The sequence below is a fragment of the Mandrillus leucophaeus genome, unplaced genomic scaffold (genome assembly GCF_000951045.1).
Source record: "Mandrillus leucophaeus isolate KB7577 unplaced genomic scaffold, Mleu.le_1.0 Scaffold851, whole genome shotgun sequence".
Lineage (NCBI taxonomy): Eukaryota > Metazoa > Chordata > Mammalia > Primates > Cercopithecidae > Mandrillus > Mandrillus leucophaeus.
Window position 1 is genome coordinate 1,176,142 of NW_012109264.1, and position 22,339 is coordinate 1,198,480.

At 47.0% G+C, this 22,339-nt stretch overlaps 1 protein-coding gene across 1 annotated transcript in view; it reads left to right on the top strand.

The window, feature by feature from the left end:
• ASAP1 (ArfGAP with SH3 domain, ankyrin repeat and PH domain 1) overlaps positions 1–4,272 on the top strand; it is a 204,880-nt gene extending 200,608 nt beyond the window's left edge. Inside the window, exon 29 of the mRNA XM_011968634.1 lies at positions 1,576–4,272. Within this exon, the coding sequence (XP_011824024.1) occupies positions 1,576–1,650 (75 nt within the window). The 3' untranslated portion in view covers positions 1,651–4,272. The remainder of the gene's footprint in view (positions 1–1,575) is intronic.
• Positions 4,273–22,339: the final 18,067 nt, after the last annotated feature.

Genomic DNA, 22,339 nt, shown 5'->3' on the forward strand with positions numbered 1-22,339 from the left:
GCCCAGCCCAGATTCTTAATCACAGCTCTAAGGATTTTGTTTGGACTCAACTGGGGCAATTTTGCCCTCCAGGACATTTACAACATCTGGAAATATTGTCAGGACCAAGGAAGGGGGTTGCTACCAACACCTAGTAGACGGAAGTCGGGGATGCCACTAAACATCCTCCAGTACTCAAGGAGCCCACACAAGCAAGGATGCCAGTAGCACCGTGGTTGAGAAACCCTGAACTGAAGGGATCAGCCTAGGGGGGCCCAGGGGGTGCCTTCAGCCTCTGTCAGCAGAGTGGGGCCTGCCCCTGGCATGAAGCCTGTCAGAGAGCCCATTTAGTCTCATGATGAGGAGGTGGGCTCTGAAGCCCCCCGCGTGAATCAGTTACAAGCTCTGTGGGCCTTGGATAAATAAAGCATGTCCCTTCTGTAAGCCTCACTTTCCCTCTGAAAAATGGGACATGATTATTCATTTCTCACAAGGATGTTGAGGAACTCACTTGTAATCTGTTAATATTATTAGAATCAGGCAGTGATCATGTTCTTTGCTAAGCAACTGATGACTACAGCAGAGATACCTGAGGGCAGTCGGAAGCTGTCATTGGTGTCCCTAGCATCATTCCTAGGGGACATTGTGTGTGCCACCATTACATGCCTCGCCAGACGTAAAGATGGTGCCACACACATCCTAACTGTGATGTGAAATTCACAAAGACCTCACACATGCACGATGCCAACTAAGACCACATGTGGTAGGTAGGCAGGCCTTCAGGAGAGCTGGGCGGGCCTGGTTGACTCTGTTCCACTCTTAAAACCACCTTCCTCTCTATCGATTTGTCATTGGAAGCCAATGTGCACGATTTTGTTTCTTCTGTTGAAGGCCCATTACGTGATTTTCTTTAGTGCAATCAATACTGATCTAATTGAAGTAATTAGAAAATTTTTACAGGTAACTGTGGCTTACAGGCCAATGCAGCAGACAATAAGATTGCCATTGGCCACCATCAGTCTCAAGCTTTCACAGTATTCTTCCTCCACAGTAACCGGAAAACAAGTGATAGTACATAGCGGCCTTTTCATATGCTTTTTTTTTTCTTTTTTAAATGTATCACACAAGCCTGGAAAGAAGGGATTTTTGTAGCTCCACTTTACAGAGAAGAGACTTAGCAAGGTGTGTCTGAGGTCACCCAGCTGTAAAGGCAGCCAGGCACCCTGGTTCAGAGCAAGGACTCTAGAGCCCCATGCCTGTGGGAGAGCATGTCACCTCTCTGGGCCACTGTCCCTTCATCTATAAAATGAAGATTGTAAACTGTGTAAGAAATATCCACCTCTGGGAGTTGCTGTGTGGGTGCAGCAAGATCCACATAGAATGCTGAGCATATTGGAAGTTCTGTCGTTTGCTGTTTCCTTATGTAGTTTATGACCGTTAAGCTCTCTGTAGTTCACTGAAGGGTGGGAAGAAGGGTAAGCCTGGGATCCCACCCCCAGGTCTGTGGGCAGACTGGGCTGGGCTCTTACCCATTGGGCTTGTCATGGGGCCACTGCCTGCTGCCTCCATCCTGACCACTCTCTTTTCTCCCTGCAGATTGGCCACATCGAAGGACAGCCTGAAAGGAAGGGGGTCTTTCCAGTGTCCTTTGTTCATATCCTGTCTGACTAGCAAAAAGCAGAACCTTAAGATTGTCCACATCCTTCATGCAAGACTGCTGCCTCCATGTAACCCTGGGCACAGTGTGTATATAGCTACTGTTACAGAGTAAGAAACTCATGGAAGGGCCACCTCAGGAGGGGGATATAGTGTGTGTTGTAAATATCCTGTGGTCTTCTGCCTTCGCCAGTATGAGGGTAGCCTCGGACCCGGCGCGCCTTACTGGTTTGCCAAAGCCATCCTTGGCATCTAGCACTTGCATCTCTCTATGCTGTTTTACAAGCAAACAAACAAAAATAGGAGTATAGGAACTGCTGACTTTGCAAATAGAAGTGGTCTCCAGCAACCGTTGAAAGGCATAGAATTGACTCTGTGTTCCTAACAATGCAGTATTCTCAATTGTGTTACTGAAAATGCAACATTAGCAAAGAGGTGGGTTCTGTTTTCCAGGTGAAACTTTTAGCTCCATGACAGACCAGCCTGTAGTTATCTGTGTACACAGTTTACAGCTACAAAAACCTACTTTGGTATTTATTACAGAAAAGTGCTCAGTTAAATGTAAGTATTATTCCTTCAGCAAAATATTCACTGACCCAAAACTCTTTGTGGCATTTTACAATGCACACAGCCTCATGCAAGTTTAGACAAGTGGATTTATACTGTCTTATGAGTGCCCGCCCCTGATATATTACCTCATTATGCAAAAATAACATATCTTTCATGACTATTTTGACAAAAGTTTAAAACACATATGAAGTTCAACTTTCAGGAACCAAGGACTGCCAGAAAATATTAGCCTCTACATTATGCATGCATTTAGAAGCTTACCTGAAATCTGCCTTTTATAAAGGAATAGTATGGATAAGTGGAATTGTACATTTTTTAAACTTGATTGCCATTAAAGCAGAAATTATAAGGTTGCAACAATATTTGTTTCTAGTCATTGGCTTTCTCAAGAGTATGGATTGACATTGTGTTATGAATGCACATCCCTCAGATGTGTTGAAGCATCCATTGCATCCATTTTCTATTATTTCTTTAGTTTTGTTCTTGGACAAATTTAAACTTTTAAAAGATTCTTCAAGATGAATTTAAAAGTCAACCCTTCACACAGTTTCCCTACTGTATGTAGAATCCAGGTGCTGAAACCAAGTGTTTCTTTTCCCATGCTCTTTGTTAAACCCCAATTATAGATAATTTTTCCAGTCTTAAGCTCTGTCCACCTTCAAGTCAATTCATAACCAAGTTTTTGAACGCTGCTATGAATTGCACTGTGAAAAGCACTCTTCCCTCTCAGTTTTCTTTTCATCCCAGCCATGTTTATCAGATCCTTAAGAACACTGTATTTCAGTCTTTTACATCAGTCTGAATTTTGGAAAAGAACACAATAGTTGTACTCCACAGTCAGTGAAACTGTTCCCCGAGTCCGAGGCTCATGTGTCATTCTGGCACTACATTTGCTTAAATTGCTATTTTGGCAACAGCACAGAAAACTAATATTTTTAAGCAGAGAATCTTGGCAATGAGTGAGAGATGTTAATTTCACAGAAGCACAACTCCCAACCCAACCCTTAGGAAAAGCCGTCTTCCATCGTTACAGTGCTTAGTGAATATTAATTTAGTTCTGCTTAAGTGGTTGCTATACAAACTTTGAATAGCCACCTAATAAATAAACCTTGCATGACAAACCTGCAAAATATTTTATCAGCTGTTATTGGAAAGTGATTTTAAGCAATTGCTTCCTCAGTGTCAGGGCACATGTGAATTTCCACACCAAACTGAGAGCATGAGGAACCAGTTGACATGCTGGGGTGACTGGCAGCTTTAGCAGCCTCGGTACTGAAGCCACACCAGTGTCAGGATGGAAGTCAGAATCTGAGGTTGCTCAGTGTCCCGGTCATTCATTTACACATTTTAACTTGCATTAAAGAGCTCTTCATTTTTGTGGCCTAGACTCTTTTCACTGATCTCAAAATAAACTTTTTTTTTTTAAAAGAAAAAAAACACATATACACAGAAGCTGCATGTCTAAAATTACATGGAGTTAGTGTCTATTCTTTTTCCCCTTTTGCAGCAACTTACACAGCGTTTTTAATACATTTTCTTCTAGTGTTTTTGTTCGGTTTTGTTTTCCATCAGGAATTTGAGTTCTCTCTAACCCAGCTTACTGTGGGACATGTGGGACATCGGAAAACTCGGTAGATATACCTTTGGTGATCTTGTTGAGTTTAAGTCTGATCTTGATCTGAAACTCAGTAAGCCACTATCTGCAATTTTGTACATTATATAGTATTTTGAAGATATGGAACCTTATGAAAAAAAATAGCAAATTAGTTCTTTCTCCCCCAGAGGGGAAAGTTATGTTCTGCAAATAGTGTGTATCTTATTTTACTGTTGAACAGCAATTGCTATTTATTTTTTTATTGCCTAGAACTTCAACATGTTGTATAGGAATCCTGTAGTGCCACTAGTTAAATGCCGAATTCTCATCTGGATGTTACCATCAAACATCAGTACACTTGTCATTTCACATGTGTTTAATGTGACAGTTTTTCAGTACTGTATGTGTTAATTTCTACTTTTTTTAATATTTAAAATTGCTTTTAAATAAACATATTCTCAGTTGATCCCAAACTTCTGAAATCAGGCCATTTTGTGAGTTGTTCACTACCCTGCTGACAGGAGAGAATCAAGGCTTCCTCTGGCTGTGCTTTCAGGTGTATACATAACACAGCAAACACACGGCACTGTGTGTGTCACTCCAACCCTTGTCAGCAATCACTCTGGATACATACAAGTTTGTGGTACTTGCCCCAGCTTACAAACTGTGGGCCTTCGGACCCTTTCTGTCCTCCACCTTCCGCCTTCCGCCTCCACCACGTCCACTTCTGTGCCTGTCCATGTGAACAGAGCAGGAAGAAGGTGGAGGGGCACGAGGTTTACATGTTGCCATGTGGACAGCACTTAGACTGAGCGCCATGTGTTTGCTTCTGTCACATAGCTGTCACGGCTAGTGCTGCCACGCAGTGGAGCAGACCTGGTCCAGCCACTCTGCCTGCATTAACCCCCTGAATCCTTTGCAAGCCAGGAGAGGCGTGAACCCCTCAGCTTTACAGAACTTACAAATGAGGCTCAGAGACAATTCATTCACACACAAGAGACGTGTGGCTTGTAAATCACTAAGGCGGGAGTGCACACAGGTGGTTCTGGCGCCAAGGCCGTACTCGGGATTCCCACTGCCCGGAAGACCCTCTCTGTTATGGAGAACCACTGCGGCACGGAGGACCCCGAAGTTCTGGTCTCGGCATTCCTTCTATCGTCTTTCATGAAAGTTGGTAGACGTGGCTGGGCGTGGTGGCTGACGCCTGTGTTCCCAGCACTTTGGGAGGCCAAGACAGGTGGATCAGCTGAGGTTGGGAGTTCGAGACCAGCCTGGCCAACATAGCAAAACCCCATCGCTACTAAAAATACAAAAAGTTAGCTAGGTGTGGTCGCTCACACCTGTGATTCCCAGCTACTCGGGAGGTTGAGGTGGGAGAATCGCTTGAACCCGGGAGGCAGAGTTTGCAGTGAGTGAAGATCATGCCACTACACTCCATTCTGGATGACAGCAAGACGCTGTCAAAAAAAAAAAGTTGGTAGACATAATGTGCCTATTCACAGTCCAAGACAAACCCTTCAAACACGTGCTACCATGGGAAATGGGCTTGGGCATGGAAGCCAACGGCTTTCTATCGGGATATTTCTGGAAAAAGCTAACATAGTGACCTGGATAATCCAGGGAGAGGCGAAGCCAGCTTTTCATCTGATGACAAAACGTTCCTTCACGTCGGTTGTGTGGTTTTAAGCCTGAAACAGTGTCTGTCTGGAACTGGCGTCCTCCCTCGCCACCCGCTGAGTCTGTTGAAAGCAGCCGCTGCCTTATCCACCAGCTCCAAGGTGAGGCCTGGAACTGGAGGCCTACCCTTGTCTCCACCTCAGGTCCTTGGAGGGCTTACTGTGCTTGGGCCCATGTTTCCTTTACATGCGTTTAGTCTTTGGCCGGGCGCGTGACACCATTAGGCACATTCCCACAGTTGAGTGATGGGCAGCCATGTGGACCCAGGTCCTTGTGGCCCCAGCCACAGCCCCCTACTCTCCACACCCTCTTTCTTCTCCCCTCCCCTAACCCTGTGCCCACTTCTATTGGTTTTTTTCCTTTTTGTAGACAGGGTCTTACTTTGTTGCCCAGTCAGGTCTTAAACTCCTGGGCTCACATCATCTTCCCACCTGAGTCTCCCAAAGTGCTGGGATTACAGGCATGAGCCACCATGCCCAGCCCCAGCCCCCTGCTGGGTACTGTTGCAGGCTTGAATGTGTGTGTGTGGCAGGGGTGCAGTGGTGGTGGCAGCAATGATCATTACTGAGATCATTCAACCTGTTCTCCTCTGCCCCCCGTGTGTTCTCTTCTGCCCCCCGTGTGTTCTCTGCCCCCCGTGTGTTCTCTTCTGCCCCCCGTGTGTTCTCTGGCCCCCGCCCCGTGTGTTCTCCTCTGCCCCCGCCCCTTCCCTCCGTGTGTTCTCCTCCGACCCCATGGAAATCTTTTATTCTCCCCGTAATGCACTATGTGGGTAATTTGGAGTGAATGGGCTCACATCTCTAGCAGGGGTGTCTGAGCATGTATCCCTCCCACAGAGGAGTGGCCTCTCCAGCCAGTTGCCTGGGATGGAGGTGAAGTCCACTAAATTAGGTCACCTTACTGTTACACACCTGAGGCTCGCATATTCCACAAGCATTCCATTTTTGTCTAGACAGTGCCAGGCCTTTGATTGCAAAGACAGCCCCATATTCTGTCCCTGAGAAGTGGAGAGAGACAGGTAAGTAATGACTATAGAGTTCACCTGGCAGGGAGCTGCCTGGAGAAAGGGGCGTAGCTCATCCTAGGGGCCTGCACACATTGAGCTCCTGCAAAGCTGCTGGGACGATGTGGCATCCCTGCAACAGATGGAGCAGACAGGAGAAGGAAACGGCGGACTAAAGGCAGGCAGGCCCAGCCCCAAAGTCCCTGTGCTGTACTGAGGAGCACTCCATGGAGGCAGATCCATGGACCAGCGGTGGCTCATCCTACTGAGGGGTCCACGGGGGCTGAGCACCAGGCCAAGAGCTTTAGCAGCACGATTGCAGTTCTCAGCAGCACTGTGAGGCAGGAACGATTACTCTCCCCGTTCACAGATTAGGAGACTGATGCTCAGAGCAGCTGAGTCGTGACTTGCCAAAAAGTCAAGTCACTCATGAAGGGTGGAGGCAAGAATTTTGAGCCCTGACATCAGGGTTCAGCCATGCAGCTCCTGGCCACAACCCTGTGCTGCCTCTTGGCTGCTGCTGGTCAAAGATGGCCTGTCCCGGCCCTCTACCATTAGGTCAGCACCAGGGAGGGGTGAACCATGAAGTGTAATGAAGTTCCAGACTCGGAAATTAAGGCGTTTCTCACAACATGCCATGGACAGCCACTGGGCACTTGGGAGCTAGAGGTGGAGCTGGCACACAGGGTGACCTGGTGCACGCACAATGTGAGTGACTGAGAAGAAAGCAGAGTGTGCGTGTCTGTGTGAGCACAGCAGCCCATACAGAAACACTTGAGCTCCTGAAAACAGGAATTAAAGCTCAGATAAACAGCTGTTTTGCAAACTCTTACCACACAGCAAACCCTAGTCTGAGGCTCAGGAGGCCAAAACTTTGACCTTCTGCAAAACCGCTAGGGGAGAAGCTTTATTTGGCTTCACACTTCAACAGAATTTAAAACTTTATAGCTCTGAGAAAATTTGAGGGCACAAGATGGCAAATGTGTCACATGCACACTGGCCTAAAATATATTAGGGCCAGGTTTTCACATTTTGGCAGCATCACCTGAGGTCCCCAGTGCCGGCAGATTCCTAGTCTCAGGAAGGGCTCGAGAATTTGCATTTAGTCAGCACCCCTGGGTGGGGACTCAGGTCGCCCCTGGCCCACCTTGAAGTCCCTGAGACTCTGGAACTGACATCACAAGGAAGGATTACCTGGAATCCATACGGGGCCCCTTCTAATAGTGGAGAGAACCCTCATCCTGGGCTCAGTGCTTATAGAACTACAGCTGTCTTTTTCCTGCTTTGTTAAGATGCAGTGAAAAGAACAGAGAAGCCGGGTAAAGTGGCTCATGCGTGTAATCCCAGCACTTTGGAAAGCTGAGGCGGGAGGATCACTTGACCCCAGCATTCAAGACCAGCCTAGGCAACATGGTGAGACCTCATCTCTATGGAAAAGTTCTAAAATTAGCCGACCTGGTGGTGCACACCTGTGATCCCAGCTACTCAGGAGGCTGAGGTGGGAGGATTGCTTGAGCATAGGAAGTCAAGGCTGCAGTGAGCCATGATCGCACCACTGCACTCCAGCCTGGGCAACAGAGCAAGACCCTGTCTCAAAAAAAGAAAAGGACACACAATTTGGAGTTTGACAGACCTAGTTCACCTTCTGCTTTGGTCACTTACCAGCAAATGTGTGCAACAGATACTTATTGAGACGCCCACGTGTGAACAGCCATCTCTGTAACCTCCGGCACATGGCTTAAGCTCTGAGCCTCAAGCTCCCTTAGATGTGACACTCAGCTTGGGAGTCTGTGGGCTGCAAGTGGAACAGTGCTCAGTGACCCGCGCAGTGCTGTGTGACCATCTGTACAAAGCTAGACACACGCTGTCCATGCCCGGCCACTGGCTTCTTTGTGGAGTGTGAACTGGATGCTGGGCCTGCGGCCTTTCATCGCCAGCAGCATAGCTTCTGTTCATCCCTAAGTGTGGCAGCTTGGTAGCCTGGCTGGGCCAGCCACAGCCATTTGTTACCTGGGTCCAGAGGGATTGGATCAGGGGAGGGTAAGAGTCTGGACTATGAAATCAGAAAACAACGCGCTGAGCCTTAACCTCTTCAAGCCTCAGCATTTTTCCTTTGCCCCAATAGGATAATGGTAGTCTTAGTATCATAGAATTAGTGTGATAAATGACATCAGTTATGGGATGCTGCATGTAACCTGCTTGTCCTAGTGCCTAACACAGTAGCACAGAATACTAATCCTTAGCACTCACCACTTCAGAAATGATGAGAACTTGCACACTGACCACCATGTGCAAAATAAAAAGAATAAAATGACTAGAACTTTGAAAACGCCTCACCTTCCCCAGTGACAAGTGAGAAATTACAGACATAAACCTCCTCCGTGCTTGACCTGCAGTTGGTGAGTATTTCTTGAATGAGTGAGTACATGAAACCAGTCAGAAATAACGAGCAGAGCGCCCGCTGTTGAAAGGGGCGGAGTCTGGGAAGTCACGTTAGCTACTCTTTCAAAGGCATGGGCAGCACCCGCCCCTAACCGAGGGCCAGAGCCGGGGAGCCTCTGAGCCACATTGGCTCTACCCACTTAGGCTGCATATTGCTGACTCCCACCCAGGAAACAGGCTGCTTGACAATGGACCTCTTTTTATGGTGCATTAAGCCGCTGAACAAAGATTCACAAGAATACATTGTCTGAATGTGCAAGCCCGGTTCCTGCTCAGCTGGAAGCACTTAGAAACGTCAGACACTGAGACTACCCTGGCTGGCTCCACCTCCAGTTACCAGATACTTCCCTATCTGAAGCTCCTTTTATGGCTCTGCCACCCTAAGTGAGCTCTGAAGATGGAGGAACAGCGGTGCCCCCAAGGTTACCCATCAACTAGTTCCAGTGGCCTGGGGTTTACTTTCCCACGCAAAACCCAGGCCCAGTCTGGTCTGCACCAGAGTGGAAGATGCCAGGGTGGTGACCCCGCTTGCTTGCAAGGAGAGGGAAGTTAAGGGCATGGAACAGGAGACAGAACAGGAACAGAGTCACAGTGAAGTCAGCTACATAGCTACTCAAGCTGAACATACTCGTGTTCTGTGACCCATAGATTCATGAGTGGAAATGTGACATACATTGGCCAAAGACGTGCACTAGAATGTCCGTAGCAGTCCTGTTTGCAACAGTAAAACCTGCAGGTTACTCGAATATCCACCCACAGTGAAATATATAAATATATATAAATTGGGGACTATTCATACAATGTATTCAGTAACGAGAATGAGCACTCTCTAACCACATGCAGTGACGTGGATGAATTTCCTAACATTGCATGCAAGAAGTCAGACTCAAAAGAATTCCCTCTTCGATTCCACTTAATGTGGAAAAATAAGCAATCTGTGCAGTTACAAGTCAGAACAGACCGGACGCAGTAACTCACACCTGTAATCCTAGCACTTTGGGAGGCCGAGGCGGGTGGATCACCTGAGGTTAGGAGTTCGAGACCAGGCTGGCCGACATGGCAAAATCCCGTCTCTACCAGAAATACAAAAAATTAGCCGGGCGTGGTGGCGGGCACCTGTAATCCCAGCTACTGGGGAGGCTGAGGAAGGACAATAACTTGAACCCGGGAGGCAGAGGTTGCAGTGAGCTGAGGTTGCATCCTTGCACTCCAGCCTGGGCAACAAGAGTAAAACTCCATCTCGAAAAAGAAAAATAATAAAGTCAGAACAGTTGTTACCTTTGGGTAAACACTAGCAGAGGACACTGGAGGAAGGGTTTGGGGGTGAAGACACTGTTCTCTTTCTTTGGGTGCTGGTCACAAAGGTCAGTTCAGTTTGTGAAAATTCATCAAGCCATTCACTGCTAATACATGCGCTTTTCTCTACGTGTGTTATCCCCACAGATAAGCTGGTAAATGTTTAACTCTGAAACAAAATGTGTTTTAATTAAAAAGCCCTTAATTGTAGCCTTTGTCAATTCCTGTGGTGTAAATAGTTCTACCATGGTTGGTTGCATGCTGCCAATGTGGTGTCAATTCTGAGTTGGGCAAAGAGACATATGATTGGTTCTTGCAAGTTCAGTTGAGCCAGCTCCAGGAGACGACTGGTTATACTTCAACAAAGAGATCTTTTGTAAAGTCAAGTCTTCGAAAATGAGAGGTGAAATAGTGCTGGACGGGGTATGTTACTTCTTGCTTGGTACCCTACTAGCACACCCATCACCTACTTCCCCACCTCCCTTTATTCTTAAAAAAAAAAAAAAGCTTACCTTTATTGAGATAGAATTCATATATCATACATTTACTCATTTAAAGTGTTCCTTTTGTTTGTTTATTTTTGAGATAGGGTCTCTCTCTCTCCCAGACTGGAGTACAGTGGCACGATCACTGCTCACTGCAGCCTCAACCTCCTAGGCTCCAGCGATCCTCCCACCTCAGCCTCCCCAGTAGCTGGGATTAGAGGCAGGCAGCACCATACGAGGCTAATGTTTAAAATTTGTGTAGATACAGGGTCTCACTACGTTGCCCAGGCTGGTCTCAAACTCCTGGGCTCAAGGGATCCTCCCATCTCAGCCTCCAAAAGTGCTGGGATTACAGGCGTGAGTCACCACACCAGGCCTAAAGTGTACATTTAATGCTTTTTGATATACATGCAGAATTGTGCAATCATCACCATAATTTTAGAACATTTTCATCACCCCAAAAATAAGACCCCTACACATCTCACTCCCTATCTTCCCCAACCCCTGGCGATCACTAATCTCCTTCCTGTTTCTGTAGATTCGTCTCTTTTGGAGATGATTCCTAGAAATGGAATCAGATGATAGGTGGGCCTCTGTGACCAGCCTCTTTCACTCACCATAATGTTTTCAAGGTTTTTCCATGTTGTAGCATTTATCGGTATTTTATTTCTTTTTTTTTCTTCCTCAAATCATGAGACAGTATTTCATTTCTTTTTAGTACCAGATAGTATTTTGTTGTATGCATATACTACATTTTGTTTTTCCGCTGATGGACATTTGGGCTGCTTCCACCTTTTTTGACTATTAGGAATAATGCTGCTATGAAATTTGTGTACATATTTTTTGTGCGGATGTTGGTTTTCATTTCTTTTTGGTTCGTTGTTTGTTTGTTTGTAATGGAGTCTCACTCTGTCGCTCAGGCTGGAGTGCAGTGACACAGTCTCGGCTCACTGCAACCTCTGCCTCCCGGGTTCAGGCGATTCTCCTGCCTCAGCCTCCCAAGTAGCTGGGATTACAGGTGTGCACCACCACACCCAGCTAATTTTTGTATTTTTAGTAGAAATGGGGTTTTGCCACATTGACCAGGCTGGTCTCAAACTCCTGACCTCAGGCGATCTGCCTGCCTGGGCCTCCCCAAGCGTTGGGATTACAGGTGTGAGTCACTGAGCCCTGCCGGTTTTCATTTCTTACATACACATTTTAGTAGTGGAATTGCTGGGTTATAGATAATTCTATGTGTAACCTTCTGAGGAACTGCCAGACTGTTTTCCAAAGTGGCGACACCATTTTCCCAGCACTTTGGGAAGCTTCCCAAGAAGAGAAATCCCTCCCAAAGTGCTGGGATTACAGGCACGAGCCACTGCACCTGACCCAGAGCATTCTCAATGGCTTATAACTGCTTTTTTTTTTTTTTCCACTTTTTTGATCATAACTGCTTTTAGTAGAGGAAGGCTGAAACTGCTGTCTCTTAGGGCAATGGAGAGAGAGAAAGGGCAAAATATCACTGCTTTTGCTTTTATTGTTACTAAAGTAGAGATAAGCAGAAGTGATTCTCAGCCTGCTGGGCCAGTAAGAAGTTTGCCAAAAGCTGAAAGCAGGAGGAGGTGTCCTTTATTTGTCTCCTCTCTAGGGGAAACAGCCTTTTGACCCCAGTAAGGGGTTTCAGTCTCCCCCAAGACATCGCGTCTGCCACCCGCCAGCCTGATGGGGAGTGCTGCCTGGATAGATGTGCCTGGTGCCTTTGGGCCCGGTCTGCTCCGGGTTCTGCCACTCCGATGACACCACAGCCATGTTTTGCTTCCAAAGGCAGGTTGCACAGTGGCCTGGGGGAGAAGAAAGGGCCAGGCCGGTGTTAGGTTCTAGAACAGTGGGTCTGGCACAAGGCCCAAGGGTGAACTGTGGGTTTAAAAATAAAAATGAAACTGTTCTGGAAGTTCCTCATTATTTCCCCTCAGGCCCTAACAGTAAAGTCACTCCCTTCCATGAGTCAGGCTGAGAAATGCTGATACCACGATAACGCATCACCTCTACTCAGAATCCTCCCTGCGAGGCAGGATTCCTGGGGCTCAGACACACACCGGCTGGCAAGGTGTCTGCTCCTCCTTGTTCCCATGATGCCCAAGAGGAGCCAAGCCCAGAGCAGGTACCCTGATGCTGCCCTTCCACCTGTGCCAAGCAGACCCATTGGTCCCTGCCAAATCTCTGAGTCTTTGCTTTTCCCATTACTTCACCCGTAGGTCTCGAACTTGAGTGCTAACAATGCAAACCCTGCACCTCGCTCTCAGAGACTGAGTCAGCAGGTCGGGCGGAGCTGGCAGAGGCCCAGGATTCTGTCTCTGCAGATTCCCCCAGGTGATTCTGACGTGGGTGGTCACAGACTGTCCTTTGAAAAATGACATTTGCACATCTTGGTTTTTTTTTTTTCTTAAAGCAATATGTGGATATTAAAGCAAAAAAAAAAAAAGGGGGCTTAGATGGAAATGGGCTGGATTCTGGCCTGGCCTCTACACACCGATCCTGCGAGGTCATCAGGCCATGTTTTCCTCACTTGCTTCAGCCTTTCCCTCATCCCTGAGGCATCTCCTGCACAAGCCACTCTCCTTGTTCCAGCCACACTCCATCAGCACCTTGTGTAACCTCCTGCGAGTTGTGGGGCTCGGGCCATGACCAGATGTTGAGCTTGCTGGGCATGGCCTGTGTCTGCCCGTCTTGCACTCTCTGCAGTGATAGGCACAGTGGCTCCTCAGCATCTTTAAAACCTGACCCCATGGCTGGGCGCGGTGGCTCACGCCTGTAATCCCAGCACTTTGGGAGGCCGAGGCGGACATATTACTTAGGAGTTTGAGACCAGCCTGGCCAACATGGTGAAACCCCATCTCTACTAAAAATACACAGATTAGCCGGGTGTGGTGGCGCACGCCTGTAATCCTAGCTACTCAGGAGGCTGAGGCAGGAGAATCGAGAATCACTTGAACCTGGGAGGCAGAGGTTGCTGTGAGTCAGGACTGCGCCATTGCACTCCAGCCTGGGTGACAGAGTGAAACTCCTTCTCAAAAAAAAGATAAACAAAAACCTGACCCCATCCTACCAAAAATACACTGAGAGAAAAGGTGAGAATCACAGAAGCCATTCTCTTTCCTTCTGGCCTAGGAGAGGACGTCCAAAAACAACTGATACCTCACCCAATTGGTGTTGCTATCAGTATAATCCTATTTGTGCTTGCACCCAATTAGAAGGGGAGGAAGGAATGAGGAGGGGCAGCCCTGCAGGACAGCAGTGGCAGGAGACAAACTGGAACCTGACTGCTGGGATCACCCACCCCCAGGACTGCTGAACCAAGATGCAGGGGATGCGGCCCGGGCTGTGGCCCTTGCTGGGTGCCTATAGCCAACTGGATGACCTTGAGCAAGCCTTTTCCCCTCTAAGTTTGAGTTTCTTCATCTGGAAAACAGAAATTACATAGTTCTGCCTAGATCCTGGCACTGTTGGGAGCATGTGTGAGTGGGCACGTACATGCATAGATGTTCTTACATGTGTGTGCACATGTGCATATATATATGTATGTAAGCTTTTTATTTATTTATTTATTTATTTTTTGAGATGCAGTCTCGCTCTGTCACCCAGGATGGAGTGCAGTGGCATGATCTCAGCTCACTGCAAGCTCTCCCTCCCAGGTTTACACCATTCTGCCTCAGCCTCCCAAGTAGCTGGGACTACAGGTGCACACCGCCACGCCCAGCTAATTTTGGTATTTTTAGTAGAGACGAGGTTTCACCATGTTGGCCAGGCTTAGTCTCAAACTCCTGACCTCAGGTGATTTGCCTGCCACGGCCTCCCAAAGTGCTGGGATTACAGGCATGAGCCACCGCGCCCGGCCCACTTTTTTTTTTTTTTTTTAAAGACAGAGTGTCTCTCTTGTTGCCCAGGTTGGAGTGCTGTGGCACGATCTCAGCTCACTGCAACATCTGCCTCAAGGGTTCAAGCAATTCTCTTGCCTCAGCCTCCTGAGTAGCTGGGATTACAGGTGCCCGCCACCATACCCGGCTTATTTTTGTATTTTTAGTAGAGACAGGTTTTCACCATGTTGGCCAGGCTGGTCTCAAACTCCTGACCTCAGTGATCCTCCCACCTTGGCCTCCCAAAGTGCCGGGATTACAGACATGAGCCACCGCACCCACCCTGTGTGTAAGCTTTGAACATGGTAAATCACTATTCTATTAATGAGCTGATTCCTCTTCCCTGACCTTCTGGAAGGTGGATGTCTCGCGTTGCTTTCCCAGCTGCTTGGCTGTATGTGATCAGCACTGCAGGAAAGTCGGGAGCGAGGGGGCTTTCTTCTCCACACCAACGAACCCATTAACTCCCCTCTGATGCCCTGGGAATGCTGGGTCAGGCTTTCAGGACACAGCGCTCCCCCATGATGCAGAGAGATACCCATCCTGGCACCTTCCTATGGCTTATCTGACTGACAGCTCAGGTACCTGCTAAAGAGGAGGGCAACAGAAGGATCTGCTGGTCCTGGGAGACCAGAGGCGGCCACGACCCCTGAGAACATGCAGTCAGGAGGAGCCCTTCCTGAACTTGGGGGTCTCTGGGTCCAGAGAGCACGAGTGACCTGCCCAAGTGTTTGTTAAATGCTATTTTCTAGGCACTCTTCTAAACATTTCAAATACCTTAATGTGTGTAAATCACAAAGCAGCTGCACTAAACAGGTTCCAGTAGCATCTCCACTTTACAGATGAGGCCTCGGGGCTCAGAGGCTGTCATTTCCTACAACAAATTACTGCGAACTTCGTTGTTTAGAATAACACAGATTTATTCTCTTCTTCTTCTGGAGGTCAGAAGTCTAAAACCAAGGTGTTGGCAGGGCTGTGTTCCTTCTGGAGGCTCCAGGTGAAGTTTACTTTCTTGGCTTCTCCATTTTCTAGAGGCTTCCCACATTCCTTGGCTTGTGGTACCTTTCCTCTATCTTCAAAACGTATCACTCCAACCTCTGGCTGCCTGGTTTCCTCTCCTTTTTCTGATTTTGACCCTTTCAATCCCCTTCATAAGGACCCCTGTGATTACACTGGGTCCACCTGGGTAATTCATGATAATCTCCCCATTTGAAGATCCCTCAATTTCCCAAAGTCACACAGCTACAGCGTATGTCTCGGGCAAGTGTCACCCAGGTGGCTTGGTCCCTCAAACCCCTTGTGACTACAAGCTTGTGAGCTGTGAGCTCCATCCTGGTCTCACACTCGGCAGCTTCCAGGAGCTGCCTGTTGCAGGCCGGCTCCTGGCTCCTGGCTCTGCCCTTGGCTGGTTTCCCCACCTCAAACTCCCCAGCTAGGGACAGGGGCAGCCCAGCCAGCTGACTGCCTGCAGCAGGAATGGATGAGAAGGCAGGCCCAGGTGGCCCCAGGTAGCCCCCAGGAATCACAGCCTTGCCCGCACCACCAGCTCTGGGTCTCTAACCGACTTAGTCTTGAAGCAACCTGTCCTTATACCTGGAAGCCCATCTTTATAGTAGACTGATAGCCATTTATCCTCTGAGAGCCATTTTTTCTTTCTTTTTCAGAGACAGACTTTCATCCTGTTGCTCAGGCTGGAGTGCAGTGGCATGGTCATAGTTTCCTGCAGCCTCAAATTCCTAGGCTCAAGTGATCCTCCTGCCTTAGCATCATCAAGAGCTGGGTCTATAGGTGTTCCCCAGCACACCCAACTAATTGTTTATTTTATTTTATTTTTTTATTTTTTTATTTTGAGACAGAGTCTTGCTCTGTGCCCAGGTTGGAGTGCAGTGACATGATCTCAGCTCACTGCAATCTCTGCCTCCCAGGTTCAAGCAACTCTCCTGCCTCAGCCTCCCAAGTAGCTGGGACTACAGGTGCACACCGCCACGCCCAGCTAATTTTGGTATTTTCAGTAGAGACGGGATTTCACCATGTCGGCCAGGCTAGTCTCAAACTCCTGACCTCAAGTAATTTGCCCACCACCGCCTCCCAAAGTGCTAGCATTACAGGCACGAGCCACTGCACCTGGCCCCCATTTTTTTCTTTTAACTGTGTACATACTATGTGCCAGGTCCCATTCACAGAAAATAATCAACACAGCACTGCCTATGTGGAGACTCAGAGTCAAGTCAGCAAAATAAATGCATATAAGCTGGGCACCGTGGCTCATACCTATAATCCCAGCACTTTGGGAGGCCAAGGAAGGACGATCACTTGAGGCCAGGAATTGGAGACCAGCTTGTGCAACATAGTGAGACCTCATCTCAAAAAAACAAAACAGAAAAAACAACAAAATGCACACAATACTTAAGTGAAGCAGTTTTCCAGGCAAGAGACAATCCAAATTATAATAATATTTTTGGCAATACATAATAAGCATAAAACGTATTAATACACTGACCAAAATTTTAATTATTGGGGAATTTCCTAAGAAAAATAAAATATTTATTTTATGCAGTTATTTTAAAAATATATGAGTAGTTGATTTTGATAGAGCCACCAATAAAATAATATGTGACCACAAAAAACAGAAGCACAGAACATGCAAACATGCTGAACACATGATGTTTCAGAGCAGAACCCAACATCCAACAACAGAAAACTAATTTGCAAAAGTCAGGTGACTCTTGACAATGGAACAGTAACAGCCGGCAAAAAGAAAGAGATGGAAATTCTCGATGTGTCAAACAATAACATACCTGTTTTTCATATGGAAAAAAATTCTGAAAGGATTTGAGTGCCCTGGTTCTGAGGTCAGACTTTTTACTTACTCTCAGTATAACCAGTTTAGAAAGCAGATAGTAATATTTAATAAATTTGAAGCTGCACATAGCTACCTATTACTCAGCTAATCCATCCTTGAGTACATAAAAATTCTGTCCTACACATGCAAAAGGAGACATGGGAAATATTCTTGCAAAAGTACTGTTTAAATTAGCAAAATACCAGCCTGACCAACATGGCAAAACCCTGTCTCTATTTTAAAAACACAAAAATTAGCCAGGCGTGGTGACACATGCCTGTGATTCCAACTACTTGGGCGATTGACACACAAGAATCACTTGTACCCAGAGGGCAGAGGTTGCGTGAGTCAAGATCATGCCACTGCACTCCAGCCTGGACAACAGAGCAAGAATGTCTCAAAATAACTAACTAACTAAATAAATAAGCAAAATATTGGAGTAATGAAAGTGTCATCCATGGAAGAGTGAGCAAAACAATTGTGTTACATTTGAATGGTGCAATACTATACAGCTTTGATTAATTCTTGGAACGAATTAACCAGTTTTTCATGTTACATTATGTGCTACATACTGTTCTAGTACCTAGAAAATAATCTTTGCTCTCACAGAGCTGGCCGTCTTATGGAGGAAGGTAGGTAGTAAGAGTTGGATAGGCAGGAAGACTCGGTGGTTCACGGTGTTCATAAGCGCCATGAATCGCTAAATGAATAGACCAGGACTACATGTAACAATATGAATGAATAGTGCTGAGTGAAAAAGAAAGTTACCGAAGGATTCATACCAAATGAAACCATTTCTCTGACTTTTTAAGATCTGCAAAAAAATTTTTTTTGAGAGTTTCGCTCTTGTTGCCCAGGCTAGAGTGCAATGGTGCAATCTCAGCTCACTGCAACCTCCACCTCCCGAGTTCAAGTGATTCTCCTGCCTCAGCCTCCACAAGTAACTGGGACTACAGGCATGCATCACCATGCACAGCTAATTTTTTTTATATTTAGTAGAGACGGAGTTTCAAAATGTTGGTCAGGCTGGTCTCGAACTCCTGACCTCAGGAGATCTGCCCGCCTCGGCCTCCCAAAGTGCTGGATTACAGGTGTGAACCACCACGAGCAGCCAAGATCTGCTAATTTTTACGTACTGTTTATGGAAACATTGGGATGATTAACTACAAACTCAGGAGACTGGTTATCTCAGAGGAGGGAGGGAGAGCCGTGGGTACCAGGGGACACAGGGTTTCCCTCACCAAATAAAGAAAACAAAGAAAGAAGAAGATCTGATGCAAACATGGCTAAATGTTAAGATCAGAGAGAGTATGTGGGGAAGGTAGACTGGAGTTGGCCGTAGACAAACAGGAGGCGCCAGGGAGGAGAGAGCCTTCCAGGAGGGAGGGGCTGTCTGAAGTGACCATGTTGTTTACATCATTGTGCTGAAACATTCAGCACTTTAAAGAAAAACCAGGCCAGGCACGGTGGCTCACGCCTGTAATCCCAACACTTCAGGAGGCCGAGGCGGGCGGATCACCTGAGGCCAGAAGTTTGAGACCAGCTGGTCAACACAGCGAAACCCCTTATCTACTAAAAATACAAAAATTAGCCTGGTGGGGTGGTGGGCGCCTGTAATCCCAGCTACTCAAGAGACTGAGGCAGGAGAATCACTTGAACCCGGGAGGCAGAGCTTGCAGTGAGCCGAGATCATGCCTCTGCACTCCAGCCTGGGTGACAGAGCAAGACTCCGTCTCAAAAAATAATAATAAAGAAATGAAAATCCAAAATGGTTTTGTTTCCCTGGATATAAGCTATCGGCCTGATGGCCTCCTTTCTGTCCTCCAGACCAGGCCCAACCTCACCTCGGTTCATTTGTTCATTTTTGTCTTTGGTGTCCCCACCTTCTTGTGAAATTACAGCCAGAGATTGGTAAGAAAGTATTTGGGCAAGGTACAGTGGCTCACACCTATAATCCCAGCATTTTTTTGGGAGGCCAAGGCAGGAGGATCGCTTGACCCCAGGAGTTAGAGACCAGCCTGGGCAACATGGCAAGACCCCTGTCTCTACAAAAAAAACAAATTGTTTAAGAAAAAAGAAATAATAATTTTAAAAAGTATCTGGATCTCGCCTTTAAAACACAGGCTGCTCCCCTCTGCGTGCAAACGGCAGCAGCCCTGGAGCTGAGGAGGGTCTCATGTTGTCTGACTTCTTTCAGGGCACATTTCCAGAGCCCCTGCTGGGCAGCTGTTCTGGTACTTGGAATCCCACAGGGAATCCAAAGTCCAGGTTTTCCTGGCACTCGCATTCCAAGGGAGAAAACAAAATAGACACAAGTAAAACAAATAAGAGAAGAGCCGATAATAAGTGTCATGGAGAAATCAAACAAGAAAACTCGATAGTGACTGGTGTCACTTGGTAATGCCAAAGTAATTTAGAGGCTTCTTATTTTTTTCTCAAAAATGTTTAAAATAAACTTTCTCAATTAAAAAATCTGTTTTAGCATTATGATCCTCTTTTTCTTAAAAAAAAAAAAAAAAAGTGGGGGGGTTATTCAAGTTAAAACAGTGCCATTTTTCCCAACTGTTAGTTGTTGGAAGGAATCGCTTTACTCTTTCCATCCCTCTCAAATACCTTCGATGTGCCAAGAATGTGGCTTTTACGAGCTGTATTCTCCCGATGATAATGTCTGTTCTTGCCGCAAAAAGTTCGCAACAACTATTGTCGGCAGAAAAGTCAGTTCTTTCTCTCATCAGTCAGGCGGCTTATCCAAAGATCCACTTATTTAAACTGCAAAACAAAGATATCAAGGCAGGGCCAGGCGCGGTGGCTCACGCCTGTAATCCCAGCACTTTGGGAGGCCGAGGTGGGCGGATCACGAGGTCAGGAGATCGAGACCATCCTGGCTAACACGGGGAAACCCCGTCTCTACTAAAAATACAAAAAAATTAGCTGGGTGTGGTGGCAGGCGCCTGTAGTCCCAGTTACTCAGGAGGCTAAGCAGGAGAATGGCATGAACCTGGGAGACAGAGCTTGCAGTGAGCCAAGATCGTGCCACTGCACTCCAGCCTGGGCGAAAGAATGAGACTCTGTCTAAAAAAAAAAAAAAAAAATCAACGGCGTGTGTGTATGATTTATCTCACGCTTTCTTTTTTATTGTAATTGTTTTTCTTTTTTTTTTTTTGAGACAGACCCTCACTCTGTCACCCAGGCTGGAGTGCAGTGGCATGATCTTGGCTCACTGCAACCTCCGCCTCCTGGGTTCAAGCAAGTCTCATGCCTCAGCCTCCTGAGTAACTGGGATTACAAGTGCGCACCACCATGCCCGGCTAATTTTTGTATTTTTAGTAGAGGTGGGGTTTTGCCATGTTGGCCAGGTTGGTCTTGAACCCCTGACCTCAGGTGATTCACCTGAGTCGGCCTCCCAAAGTACTGGTATTACAAGCATGAGCCGCCACACCCGGCCTGTTTTTCCTTTTCATGATAAACGGCGTGGAAAGTGTCATTGCTCCTTCTTTCCAGAAACGTTTTATGAGCACCGATCTGTGAAGTGTCGGTTCTCTGATGTGCGGTGATGGCAGGTGCCTTCCCGTGCTCCAGAGGCCTGGCCATCAGACACCAACAGCCATGCTGGACGACATACGATGGCACAAGTTGAAAGAGAGGCTTCACTGGAGACTTCAGGGCAGAACAGAGACTCCTTCCAGCAGGGAACTGGGGGCCATTCATGGCACTTGTGGCATTAAGGTGGCTTTGAAGGAAGGGATTTCCAGATGAGGAGCAGAGGCTGGGAGTGGCCTTTATTCTGTCTCAGGAATCACCACCCTTGCTGTCTGCTGTCCTGTGTTTGAAAACAGTGGTTTCATTTTTTTCCCAGTTTTTGAGGCTAGAGGATAAATTCAGTCCTTGTTACCACATCTTGAATTGAAGTCTCCCCACATGTGTTTTTCCTGGGGAGACAGTCTCTTCCTCCTGGTAATCCCCACTATCACCTTCATGTGGTCACCCAGCATCAACCTACATAGCAAACAGAGAGGCTCTCCAAAAGAGAAGATGTTTATTTGGGAATAGACCATGACAATGGGAATACGTGGGCCATTGTAAACTAGGTGCATATTCAGGGAGGTAAAGGAAGACAAAGGTTTTTAAATGAAAAATGAAGAGGTTTATATAATTGTTTTAAGATGATCATCCTTGGCTACAAAGATCAATAACAAGGGTGACGCCAGTCTGAGATTGGACAGGCAGTTGCCGGGCAGATGTCCTTGTAGAAATGTTTGTGTAAGGTTGTGATGGCTTTCGTGCAAAGCTGTGATTTTAGTAGAGTCTTTTTTTTTTTTTTTTTGAGATGGAGTTTCGCTCTTGTTGCCCAGGCTGGTGTGCAATGGTGCGATCTGAGCTCACCGCAACCTCTGCCTCCCGGGTTCAAGCGATTCTCCTGCGTCAGCTTCCCGAGTAACTGGGATTACAGGCATGCACCACCATGCCTGGTTCGTTTTGTATTTTTAGTAGAGACGGGGTTTCTCCATGTTGGTCAGTCTGGTCTTGAACTGTGGACCTCAGGTGATCCACCCATCTCGGCCTCCCAAAGTGCTGGGATTACAGACATGAGCCAATGTGCCTGGCCGAGTCTTTTTCATTTTAAGGCATACAAGCCTGAGAACCCGCTCTTCATGGCCTTCTCCTCCTCCGTCAGAGTTTTCTTAATTTTTTTTTTTCCTTTTTGAGACAAGGTCTTGCTCTGTCACGCAGGCTGGAGTGCAGTGATGCAATCATAGCTCTCTGCAGCCTCAACATCCCAGGCTCAGATGATCCTCCCACCTTAGCCTTCCAAGCAGCTGGGAGTACAGACGCACACCCCCATGCCTGGCTAAGTTTTTGTATTTTTTGTAGAGACCACGTTTTGCCGTGTTGCCCAGG